The sequence below is a fragment of the Poecilia reticulata genome, chromosome 2 (assembly GCF_904066995.2).
Source record: "Poecilia reticulata chromosome 2, P_reticulata-male-v2, whole genome shotgun sequence".
Taxonomy (NCBI): Eukaryota; Metazoa; Chordata; class Actinopteri; order Cyprinodontiformes; family Poeciliidae; genus Poecilia; species Poecilia reticulata.
The window spans coordinates 2,708,917-2,721,803 of NC_088831.1; the positions used below are offsets into that span (position 1 = coordinate 2,708,917).

Below are 12,887 nucleotides of genomic sequence, written 5' to 3' on the forward strand. Positions count from 1 at the left end.
CTGTTTAGACTTTTCCTGGCTGCTGTTGCCAGTGGTTGTCCTGGCAACTGGTGAACTGCTTCCGTTTCCATGACAACCAAGCTTTTCCCAAAGGTTTCTCGGGATGAGCCTCCAGCCATCTGTGCCACATTGTCCCAACGAGGATTCTCCCTCTGATGGCCTAGAGGTCCGCCGGGGAACAGTGCAGGAACCCGGGGTGCCCCATCCCGTTCCCCCTCCACAGCCCGCTCCCTGGCCTCCAGCTTCCACACCACATGCTGAGGAATGGGCTCTATTTTCCCCGAGTGGATCCTTTCCTTCTGTGACAGCTGCTCAGTGGAGTATGCCTTCTTCAGGCTCGATTTCCCCACAAGTTTCTTGATCCTCTGGAGCTCCTCGGCAAACTTGTTCTGGTAGCTCTGAACCCTCTGGGAGTAGGTGGTCTTGTCCTCCAGTGAGGAGGCCCGCTGCTGGAATGCTGCTCTCTTTTGGGCTACTCCCTGCAGGACTTTCCCCTCCTCCTTGCTGGGGCCTCCTGTCTTCTTTCCGCTGTCATCCGAGTCCACGGACGCCGCCCCTCCTGGCAGATCCACACTCCTTCTTCGCTCCTCAAAGGCCCGCACCTTGTCAAAGATCTTGGGTCCGGCACGAGCCAGCTTCGGAGTCATGATAACTTTGCCGGTGCCAGAGGTCTTAGATGCTTCGGAGTCTTCAGTTTTGTCTTGGTCAAGGTTTTTGATTAACGCTGGCTGGGTAGAGGATGAGAGGACATGAGAGGAGAACCCCCAGGATTTCTCAGGAGTTTTGTTCCTACAGGAGTGAGGATTTGGGGGGAGACGAAGTTGTGGAGTTAGAGATCAAGCAGTTGTTAAGGATTTGTTGGAGCAGAGACGATGCTGATAAATGTCTGTTTGAGTATTTCAAGTCCCATGTGTATTATGTCACGGTCAAAACATGGCAATGTGAGATTTTAAAAAGAAGTAAACGATAGACCAGACTTCCTAAGTGTTTACAATAATCCAGAAAGAAAAACAGTTTTTAAGCATAAACTCATCCAAAAAGTGAGAAAAACGACTGAAATCATGCCAAGAAAGAGCCTGAGTCGTTGACTCATGAAAACATTCATGCTAATATCAGCAAACCATGCATGTCACTGCAAACCCAGAAAAAATCCAAATATGAGCTGCTGCTCTAGAAAACATGCAAAATCACAGTTTTTAAAAAGCCCTAACCTGTTAGAAATGAGTCAAGTAGCACAAATGTTGTACAACATTTCCTCCCTAAAGGCTTGAATTACTATGTACAGCATGAGCAGAGATATAAGCTTCAAATGAGATTAAATCAAACCACAAATCAGACAAGTCAAAGGAAAGTGTGATCAGAATGAAATGAAGGCAAGAGAATGAAATGAAAGGAATAAATGGATCGATGGTGGATAGAATACTGTGCAAAGTGTCAATTTAGGATTTGAGGCCAGTCCCTTAGTGGAATCTTGGAAACAGAGAGCCATGTGCTATAAGGGCATGGAAAATGTTCTCCCTCTGTAGAGGCTGAACATGCTCCCATAGTAGTCGCTTCCGACAGAGACACTTTCCTCTGACCCCTGCACGGGCCGTGCCAGGTTAGCATGAGACGCCCGAATTAGAGGTTCCACGCCCAGGTGACGGACGGGGGCCACCCCCTCGGCGGGGCCCCCGCCGAAGGCTTGCCTTGCTGAGTTTGTGGGGTCCAAATGCGGCCCCGGCGGGCGAGAACCCAAAGCCCGGAGCTCCCGCTCCACCACGGGGTCGTAGGTGCCGGGGAGCGTGGCCCTGCGATCTGAAGCATCTGGGTTATAGTCCATCATCCGTCCTCCTTCACCTGCAGTCAGAGAGCGAGAAACTGGATGAAAACTGAGGTCTGGGTTTAATTCAGATCTATATTGTTGTTCCCAACAAACAGATTCAAAATAGAGAAATATGAAATCAAATATAAAATCAAATATAAAATCAGGCCAATGGAATCATTAAGACAGTTAAATCCATTAATTCCGTGTTGGACCTAGTTATAAATTGAAGAATTCATACAAGAGATGAAAACAATCATCAGAAATAATAAAACCATAGTGGTTGCTCTGACTAAATTTCATATTTAGCTGTTTTGTATTTTATAGCTATTCAGAGTCAGAGTTGAAAGTCTCTCTTAGTGTTATTTTTGAGGCTGACAGTTTTCAAGAATGACATGTTTTGTAATGTCCAAAACAACAATTATTTTAATGAACTGAGTTGTGCTGCTGCACTGCAAAACTAACACACTAATTAGTGTAGAGTAAGGAGCGTAAGAAAAAAGTCTGCAGATATAAACATTCAATCGATTTATTAAAAAAAATCAAATGAAACTGGAAGGCCTTATGTAAAGATGGCCTCCCTGTCACAAATCAAGAGAGGATTGGCAGCTTAGTAATGAGCAATGGAGACAGAAGTGCAATAGCAGCAAAAATATCAAACTGAACTGATTCTGACTCAGCCTGACCAACAGAGAGCGAAATACATCAGCTTCACACACAACCAGAAGTTGAAAACTTCAAAATATTGTTTTCATTTATCAAGATTGTTACAAAAAAAGTTTAAGATGTTGCATTGTTCAATAAGTTCTTACATAGTTCTAAACACACATATGGGTGGATGGAGCTTTTGACCGCTAGGACAAGGAGTGAATGAAATATCATTTTTTTCTCCATATCTCCAACCCTCTGTTTGGTTTTTCTGCATGAAAAAAATTCTTAAATCTGCTTCGGCTTTAGTTCTCCTGTCAGATGAACCACACATCTTGTTTTTGTGCTTATAAGATTGTGTCGCAAGGAATTTTTTGATAGAACGAAAATACCACACAGGAGGGGAAAAAATATCCTCCACTAGATTTGATCTTTTTTAACTTTCTTGTTGCTTGTCTCTAACAAAAAAAACTTAAAGAGAAGAAATATATTTAAGTCTATCAATACCTCTAATCTCTTCAGACATCCAATTTCCTGGATGGAAATGGATTGTGGGTGTTTGTTGAGTTTTCATAAATTCCTGAATAATCTTCCTCAGTGTGTTTTCATCTTTGCAAGAGATTTTGTGGTGATTTATATAAATTTAAGAACACCAGCACAGTGTTGGTTTCAAATATCTGTTATCTAATTGCATTTTGCGTTATCACCATACTTTCTTTACAGTAGGAACACATGCATACGCAGTGCTTCTTCCCATTGGAAACTGGGGCAGTGTGCCACACTGTCGCATCACATCACATCACGAGGGATTAGTACCTATCGAATTTCACCCGACAGACGTCAGTGACAACCTCCATTAAATCTATCAATCCACACTCAAGCATGATTTTGCAAGTGTGCTTTTGGCTGCTCTTCTGGCAGGGCAATAAATCCTCAGGAATGTGACTATAAAAATTTTTTCCCAGATACGTTAAATTTGCAAAGACTGCAGTCTGGAACAACGTTTTGCGAAGAGTGGCGGCTCGAAGCCATAAATATTCATGCGTGCAGCGCCAAAAGGAAGCTGAAACATTGGATGTCTAATTTAAAAAGTTTTGGAAATAAACAAAAGTATCAGAGTGAGCTAAAAGCAACTAAATACCTGATGGTCCTTTCCGTCCGACTTTGTCTTGGTGCCTCCCAGGCCCTTCCTTGGTTTCCATCTGAGGTTCAGTGGTCTCATCTTCTGTCGTCTCAGAGTCTGAAATCGTGTGACGAGAACAAGAAAATTACACACAGGTAATAAATTAAAAATAAAAAGTAAAAATTGCAGCACTTGATTTTTTATGGCTCCTTCGAAAGAGTACCCAATGTGCATGAAATGGATTCAAACCAAACTGTGTAACAAGTCCATAAATAGATGTAAACATGAAGTGAAGAGATGCAGAGATTACACTTTTGAGATACACTTGTTTTGCCTTCACATTATATATATATATATATATATATATATATATATATATATATATATATATATATATATATATATATATAATGATATATATAAATGTGAAACAGAATGGAATTTTATTAAATGTAAAGAAAAAAATATAAAGTTGAGAAGTAAAGCTCAGGGCATGAAATCTTTGTGATCTTTAAATTGATGGTAGAATAAAAGTTCTATCATCAAATTTTAAATAAACTGTTTAATGAAGGGCTACATCAAAGGAGCTCATCACTTGTCAGGCTTGTAATGCTTAAAAGCCAACAGGATGGTAAACATAGTCTGAACAAATATTTTGTATTTAACTATGTGGCAACATTTTAGCAACACTAATAATACAATTGAAAAAGTTAAATGCAGGATAACTGCTGGAGTGGAGCCTACCTTAATTGACTACCTAAAAACATCTATTTAGAATTTCACTTCACAAAAAAAGAAAAAAAAAACTAAATAAATAAATAGAGTTATTCAACTAAATACAGTTAAATAGCAAATAGCTGTAAATGTTCAGCTAAATACAGTTAACTATAGCAAAAGATATTCAGTTTCTCAATAAAATGTGCTAATACCTTAGCAGCACAAAGTTGTTCAATTCTGTTGATACAGGAAATATCTGACTGCAGATTCATTAGTGAAACAGTAACGACAAATAAACATAATAAAATCAATTTTCTCTACTCCCATTGTTGTGTTTTATTTTCTTTTATACAAAATTTTACAAAAGTAGTACAAAACTATTGATAAAATATTACACTACATACTAGAGTAGAACCAAGGTGCGAGTTTGTGGATGAACGATATTGCAGAGGGGATGACAGCATGGCTCATGTTGAGTTTTCTTTAATGATAAAACTGAAAACTTACAAAAAAATCACAGGGAATGTAGGGAGCCACAGCAGAACAAAAACAGGAACAAAAGGCAAGCAGAGTACTGACAGGGAAGTAAACGTGATAGAACAGGAACCAGTCAGGCCAGGAGTGTGGGCAGGAGAAAGGCTTAAATACTAGCTAACGGTTTGCAGGTGTGAGGGGAAAGAGAGAGAAAGTGGAACAGGGGGCGAGAGAGAGCACATGAGTAACGAGGAATAACTAGACACAAGAAATTAACATAGTAAACCAGAATCATTAAGAAAAACTGAACTAAGGTTAAACAGAAACCAAATTGATCTAATCAAAGACAGAGACGAAATAACACAGTATAATAATAAAACTAGAACCAAATAATCAAAACACCAAAACAGCCCAGGATCTGACAAGCTTGACTAGCCAATCAGCTTCTTAGACTCCTAATGTTATTTTGCAAAAAGAAAAAAGCAAATAGAAAATGGCCATTTAATATTTCAACAATATGTGCTAATGTCTTTGCAGCAGAGTTGCAAAGTTAATTAATTGCTTTAGTCTCATAACATTGGGGAAGCATAGTAGTAAAGCAAGGTTGGCAAAAATCAATGTGCAGATTTCAACTATTTGTTTATGGTATGTTGCAGGAATGTGGGCTAAAGTTTCATGAGTTCAAAATTTTTTTGATAGCATAAAATGCTGCAAATACGGTATTGCAAGTTGCGATAATTAGCACATCTGTCAATGCAGTAAACAGCTTATTGAAGACAACTGACTGAAGACAGCTGATTTCTATTGAAGTAAAAAAGGAGCAAATCAATAAGCAAAAATGTATTTCTCTGGCATCCAATGGGATTTTCCATAAAACAGAATGGCAGAAAATCGATAAATATTCAGGGCAACAATATATGCTCATACTTTGTGAGCAGTGATAATAAAGCTCTTTAAGTCCATGATATAAAGAAGACATAGCATAATAGCAGGAAACTATGGTAAGAAAAAACATTGTCCACAAGTTACAGGTTAGTTAGTCTGTCAGTAAAATAAACAGTTACCATTCCAGAGAGGTAATAGGGCAACGCTGATTACAACTGTTACTGGCAATATTTCAGCTACATTCCGGTACTGTTTTAATTTCTCCCCCAAAAAATAAAAAGAGGAATTAGAACAACTTTCAAAATGCTTGTTTTAAGACCATAAGCCTGCACAATTATACTGTTTTTGCTCAAACCAGCCCGTGCCTACAGTAAAAAAATAAAAATGTATGAATTCAGAAAAGGCAGAAAGAGAGAAGGTCTATAGAACTGGATGGATGGATGGATGGATGGATGGATGGATGGATGGATGGATGGATGGATGGATGGATGGATGGATGGATGGATGGATGGATGGATGGATGGATGGATGGATGGATGAGGAGCGGGGTGCAGCAGCAGACATATAGAGGCAGTAAGGTTTACCATAGCTTTGCTTTCGGCAGGAGCGGAAAACTTCGCTTCCATAGTGGCAGCAAGAGAGGGCAGATGGGAGAGCACCGTTACTATGGAAACCAGCATCTCTCTCACCCACACGACCAATCCTCTTCGTACCCATTAGAGTCTAAAAATCACCAGCCAAACTGCTGGGTGGCTGACAGATATGTTTACTGGTTAGAGAGTCTGCGGGAGAGGAGGAGGACAACAACCACAAAATGGGTTGCACCTCATTGCGCCTCGCATCAAGTCAAAATCGCATCAAGTCAAAATCTTTTCTTGCATGACTTCAAGAAAAGAACAATCACCATTAGAGAGTGTGCCTTTTGTGGCGCTGGGTATGTAGATCCACCCATCTGAAAATTATGAAGTTAAACACATTGCAGAGAGAGTGGGGAAACTATGCCGACATTTAATATACAAGGAAAGTGTAAAGCTTGGATTGGATTCTAAATGAGATTTGGAGTTAAAATATCTGCTTTTGGTTTGAGTCATCAGTTGCACAAACATTGCCAAATATTATGGCACAAATCAGAAGGGATAGATGTTTTCCACTTGAGGATTGTGCTTTTGCAAAGAGGCAGCAGTGCGATACAAAAATACCACTTTGTGGGGGTGGATGTACAATAACAAAACCCACTTGTGTGCAGTTAAATAGCAAAACATACAAATAAACTTAGGCAATAACAAGTTTAATATACCAAATAATAATTGCTGGAGTAAATATCAGTGGAAACACATGCTGATGAAGGATAAACCGAGAAGAACAAAAGGCTACAGCAGTTTTCCAACAGAACAAAAGAAAAATAAATAAGAAAAAAAGAAACTGTAGGTGCTGAGAATAAGCTCATACTGACAACACACCATGGGTGAATCTGCCAAATGTCCGAGTGGAATGCCCAGTTCTCTGAAACAACACACATAACCACAATGTATTATTCAGCAAATTACTTAGAACAAAATATGTTCCCATTTACAGTAGTGGGGAAAAAAAGAAGAAACAATGAAATATTCAGTTATTTCTATTTTTATATAGCTATATGCCATTTTTGACATCTGTCTGAGGAAAATTTCCCCCACTCCTCACTTTCAGCTATGAGATGTTTGCACTTACAGGTAAGCTAGCACTATAGTTTACAAGAGTAAGCGAGCACTATAACTTACAATCTTTTAAGTTATAGTGCTCGCTTAGTGCTTACAAGAGTAAGCAGTATAGCTTGCTCTTGTAAGAAAGGTATAGTGCTTTCTTACTATTCAGTAAGAAAGCACTATAGCTTATAAGAATAAGCTAGCATTATAGCTTACAAGTAAGCTAGCACAATAAGTCCTAAATATGAAAATTAGTAATTTAACATTAACACCGTGTTTTATCTTTGTTTGTAACTCTTACTTTAAAGAAACAAAAGAAGTAGTTCTTGTTGTTCTGTTGTGTTGATAGAATAAAGAAGAAAAGAAGAGAAGTCTAGTCTGATTAGCTGGCAACAGTTTGTTACAGAATCCGCCACTTTTAAATTGTTTTGTGTGGTAGCATAGTTTTTTATATTTGATAGAACAACAAAACTGTGACAAGCGACAAATAAATTGTAAAGCAGAGTTAAAGTAACGCAAGTGGCTAGCTGTTAGCCACAAATGACACTGAAATTGACATCTGCTTTGTAGCTTTTCTAAGCATTTATTTAAAGGACATAACGGTCTTTAAAGTTTCTGGACTGCATTTGATCATCATGTGTTCACAATTTCAGAATTCTACTCTGAACACCTTTAGAAATTTGTGAAAGCTTTATAGTATTTTTAGGTGAACAGAAGAGGGGAGCATTTTCAATGTGTTTTTTGGTGCCAGGATCATCAGAATTAGCTAGCTTTAATAAGCTTCAATAAACAAACACGGCACACCTGGACTAGGTTACCCAACACTGATTACAGATTCTCAAAAGCACAGATAGAGATGTGTGAAAGAATATTTGGGATAATTAAATACTTGGATTCTGAGCTTACTCAAAATATTGCTGGTTATACACCAAGTTGGAAAAAAAAACTGTTTCCAAGTTTTTTTTGCGATAATTGCGATAATTGCAATAATTGCGATTATCACTAGTAATCGCAATTTCTTTCAACACAGTGCTTTTTATTTTATACCATTTATTTGACTTAATTTAAACCTTAGGAGCTGCAACAACAGAAAAGGATGGTACACCACCATGTACTTATTTTCATGTATGTGGTCTTACTGGTACAATTCTTTTGCAATTTTTTGTATACTTTGTCCAAGCTCTTTGGTATTAGCAGCTTCAAATTCTAACCATTTGCCATGACAATATTTGACATGTGACTGTAAAAAGATCAAATGAGCCCCTATAAAGCAGACGCGTACCCTGTCCTCCAGGCTGTATCTGTTTTTTTTTTAAAGAGCAGCCATGCTGATAAAGCAGCTAAAAAGATTCCTCTCTGGCCAGGCCGTCAATCAGCTCCACAGAGCTCTTCGGAATGACTCACTGCTTTTCAGCGGACAGAAAGCAAAAGTAGCAGAAGTGAAATGACTCACTTCGCACTTATCTCCCCCCCACTCCAATCCCAATGGTTGCTGCTTTTTGAGTCATTTCAAGTAATTTGATTAACTGCTGTTTGACACATCCTCTTATAAGCTCCTGACTTTGTCACAGTTGCTTTTTGTTATGTTCCCAAAGGGATCATATCAGCAAAACCCAGCCTCGGATTTCGTAACATTTGGATTTAGATTGTAGGGGATCAATCCAGATTCTGTTAAGTGGTGTAAGAACAAGAAAGCAGATTTAGTCTTCATAAAGAAGCAAAGTGAGCTTCAGCAGCATCCTGATCCACCGCTTTGCTCACTTCATCCTTGTGCATCGCTGGCCTGGTTCCCATGTCTCCACAGAGCAAAGCCTACTGACACACTTTTTCATCTGCCCCAAATTTGTGAAACCTGAGCAAATTAATTAGTTATTATTGTAACATAAATCTCTGAGAACTTCTTATATTTTCATATTGGAAAATATAAGCAGGAAATTTGGAATTAAGACCATGGAGACAGACTGTCCTTTTGAAGGGGACGGCGCAGGGGGGTTAACTACCTTCACCTTGAATTTCAGTTCCTAAACTGAGATTTTTCTGATCAAAATATTTATCCACTGTTTCAACGCCTGTGCTTTTCCTTTTCTCTTCAGAACTGTCTACATTTACTCTCAGAACTTTCCCGAAAATCAGTATTTCATTTCATATTTACTTTAATCTGTTTTCGATTAAAAGCACACATACAGTATAAGGAAAAAGGGTGTGGCATGTCTTTTAAGAAATATGCAAAAAATATCTATAAACATAACATTGATTGATTGATATTGCTCCAAAAACATTGAAGCAAACTCACCTGAAATCTTTTCTTGGACCAGATCTTCTTCATCTTCAAGTGGCGCCTCGTTTCAAGCAAAATCCGATTACCTGTGGCTCCAGTTCACAAAAACAACCTTCCCTCAGAAATGATAAGAAAATAAGAAGCTGTAGGGTGTGGTATCAAGGTCGGCAACGACATAGATCAAGATTTGAGGAGGGGGTTATGAAATAAAGGAAGATGCGGCTGTGTGTTTGTGCGTGGGTGTGTTTCTGCTCCGATCTGGAGGCGAGGCAGGGAGAACGGCGGTGAGAGCAGAGATGCTGGTGTCTTTGTGTCCGAGTGTTTATCTGTGAGGAGCGTCTCTCTGTGACGTAGGGGGCTGCTTTCTCCATCGACCCCCACTTTCTGCCTGCTCTGCCTTGTTCGAGAGCGCACTTAAAACAAGACGGAGTGGGGGAAAGCGGAGGCGTGGAGGGAGGTGGAAATCAGAGCCTAGTGTGTGCGTGGGTCTTCTCTTGATTGCATTGACGAAAGAGGGAAAATGTGAGGAGGAAGAGAGGAGAGACACAGAACACTGGGAATCAACGGAGCATGGGGATGTGTTTTTGTGAGGTGGCAGGACGGAATGATAGGTATAAAGAGCAGAAATGGGAAAAGGGAATTACCAGAGAATCAATAGGAATAAACAGATCCCTTCTACATATGAGCAATCACAGATTGAAAAGACACCGCTTCACCAATTCCCTCCAAAATCTTCTGTTCTGGGTTTTTTGTCCAGCAAAAAGCAGAAGTTATTAAATAAGTATCTACGGTTTCCTCTCTGATTAGTTTTAACTAGTGATAAGATCATGGTCTGAGGCAGCTGCAAGAGCAAGCAATTATTACAAGCAGATTCCATCCCAAATTCCTGGTTGATTGTTATCAAAAACATCAATATGGAGGAAAACTAGTAATGTGAATCATCCTGGACTCACAATCCCCACAATGAGACGAGGCGATGGCAGAATAATACCAAAGGAGTATTATTCATAGATTTATTTGTACAAAATGAAAAAAAAGCAATAGCAGTAATGTAATAGAAGTGTTTGAACGGGCAAAGTCCTAAATCCAACTGAGAATCTTTAGGAGGTCTTAAAGATTGGTATTTAGTACCTCTAGATGTGCCACACAGTAAGACACCAAAATAAAAAACATGGTCCGGTTTCACAGTGAGGCACAACTATGAACCACTTTGTGTTGTATATCAAACAAAGTGGCAAAAAAATCCATGAGGTTTGTGTTCATCCTGAAAGCAGGCTACAGGATGCTAATCAAAGTCTGCAGAGGTGGGGGAGACAATTCTAAGTATTAGAAGGGAAGGGTGTGCAAACCTTTTTCTCAGGTGGAAAACAAATTGTTGTTGACAGCTTGATGTTAACCCATTTCATCCCAAATTTTTCCCAGACATGAAAATATTAAAATCAGATGTCATTGATAGCCCTTTGAACTAATCAAGGGGAAATAATTTTAAAAATTGTGAAAAAATATATTAAAAAGTGTGCTTTATGTTCGGTCACAATTGTGACCGGTGGGATAATATGGTGTTCTTATACTAAGATGAGCTAAAAGTGCTTTTTCCAAATAGACATGATCATAATATGTGAACATTGTTTCTTTATTGGAATATATCTTGCCACAGCATTACTTTAGTGCAACATTTACTCTGTAAAGTACAAATTTGACTATCTGTATAATCTAAACCAAGGTACATTTGAGTGCTTGAGTGTTTATGCATAATTATATTGAACTTTAGTCAGTTGTAGTGTCATCACAGTAACATAGATTATAAAGATAACATCTACAGTAGAGGTTTTCATTTATATTTCTGAAAATTATGAACATTTGTCACACTGTCATACAGTAAGACTCAATAGACTTAGTCCAGGAGTGTCCAACTCCAGGATTTGAGGGCCTGTGTCATGCAACTTTTCCATCCGTCTCTGCTTCAACACACCTGAATCAGGTGACTAGCAGGACTCTGGGGAACTGGACTGCATACTGAGGAGGTGATCCATTTAATTCAGGTGTGTTGGACCAGGAACACACCTGAAAGTTGCAGGATACCAGACCCCAAGGCCTTGAATTAAAGGAGAGTTGCATGGCTCCTTCTCACCATTTGGTGACTTTGGTATTCCTCAATTTTGGGTTATTTCTTCCCCTCCTTACTTTCCATGTACTTTCTTGAAGCACTCAATGTGCAATAAAGCCTTGAATTTCACCAAGGCATGGATGGTGGAAAAGCAACATCTCTGGAAACAATTCTTGCATTGACTGACCAGTAAGTGTCTTGGTCACATCTTGTCATAACTTGAAGAGAAGTGTCCATTTGAGATCTATTTCCATGACTTACTGGCCTTGTACCAAACCTTTGCATAAGATAATAAGCCACAACCCATGATGACCAAATCGGTTGTTCCTCCTATGACACATTTGTAAAATAATATCTGAAAGGTAAATGGCCTGTACTTGTATAGTTCTTTACAAAGTCCAAATGACCTGAAAATGCTTTTCACCACATTTAGTCATTCACCCATTCACACACTGATAGCAGTTAGCTACTATATTGTAGTTACAGCTTCTCTGGCTCAGTTTGACAGAAGTAAGGTAGTCATTCACTGGCACCACCAGCTCCTCTGACTACCACCAGCTGGCAAGGTGGGTGAATCATCCTCTTGATCAAGGTCACAATGACTGTCACAGACAAAGTGGGGGTTCCAGCAGGCAACCCACCAGGTACAAGATAAACTCCAACCTCTAGGCTACCATCACCTTGTTTACAAATGTGCTTTTGGGATGGACCACCACCACTTCTTGAACCTGACCATGACTCTGTACATTGAGGGATTTAGGTCTATAACCTCTCATGTGCCCATTGATCTATTGACATCAGTCTCTGTATAGTTCTTTCTCATCTTTGTTTCTACTATGAAAATATTGCTGTTTTTCTAGTGGATCAGAAGTTTCTCATCTTGTGTCGGAACCTCATTAGGATCCTCTTTAGTTTTAAAGGGTACATCAGAGAGACAGTTGTCCCTTCATCATAAACTTTTGCAGGTGGTAACAGAGTGCCACATGATTGTTGAAGGGTCAGATTATCCTCTTTTCCCATGAACTGATCATATGCATTCAAAATCAGGCATTTTAAAATGACCCATCTTCCCCCTATAGTCCATGTCTAATCCACCACTATCAAAATCAGTAAGCATTCCATTTTTCTCACAACTACATTGTTGTATGCTTTGTCTGGCCATCACT

The 12,887-nt window shown here is 39.2% G+C and overlaps 2 protein-coding genes across 6 annotated transcripts in view; both read right to left on the minus strand.

Annotated features, from left to right (window-relative positions):
• spega (striated muscle enriched protein kinase a) overlaps positions 1–734 on the minus strand; it is a 35,239-nt gene extending 34,505 nt beyond the window's left edge. For all 3 annotated transcript variants that reach the window (XM_081614784.1, XM_081614783.1, XM_081614781.1), the window contains exon 1: positions 1–734. In XM_081614784.1, coding sequence (XP_081470910.1) covers positions 1–647 — 647 coding nt within the window. In that variant the 5' untranslated portion in view covers positions 648–734.
• LOC145554615 (striated muscle-specific serine/threonine-protein kinase-like) overlaps positions 673–12,887 on the minus strand; it is a 27,502-nt gene continuing 15,287 nt past the window's right edge. For 2 of the 3 annotated variants that reach the window (XM_081614787.1, XM_081614799.1), the window contains 2 exons: positions 3,594–3,692; positions 673–1,839 (listed from right to left, as the gene is read on the minus strand). In XM_081614787.1, the coding sequence (XP_081470913.1) occupies positions 1,493–1,839; positions 3,594–3,692 (446 nt within the window). In that variant the 3' untranslated portion in view covers positions 673–1,492. Of the gene's footprint in view, positions 1,840–3,593; positions 3,693–6,235; positions 6,266–7,111; positions 7,155–9,629; positions 10,316–12,887 lie in introns of those variants that run through there. The other variant, XM_081614794.1, reaches the window with a different exon arrangement.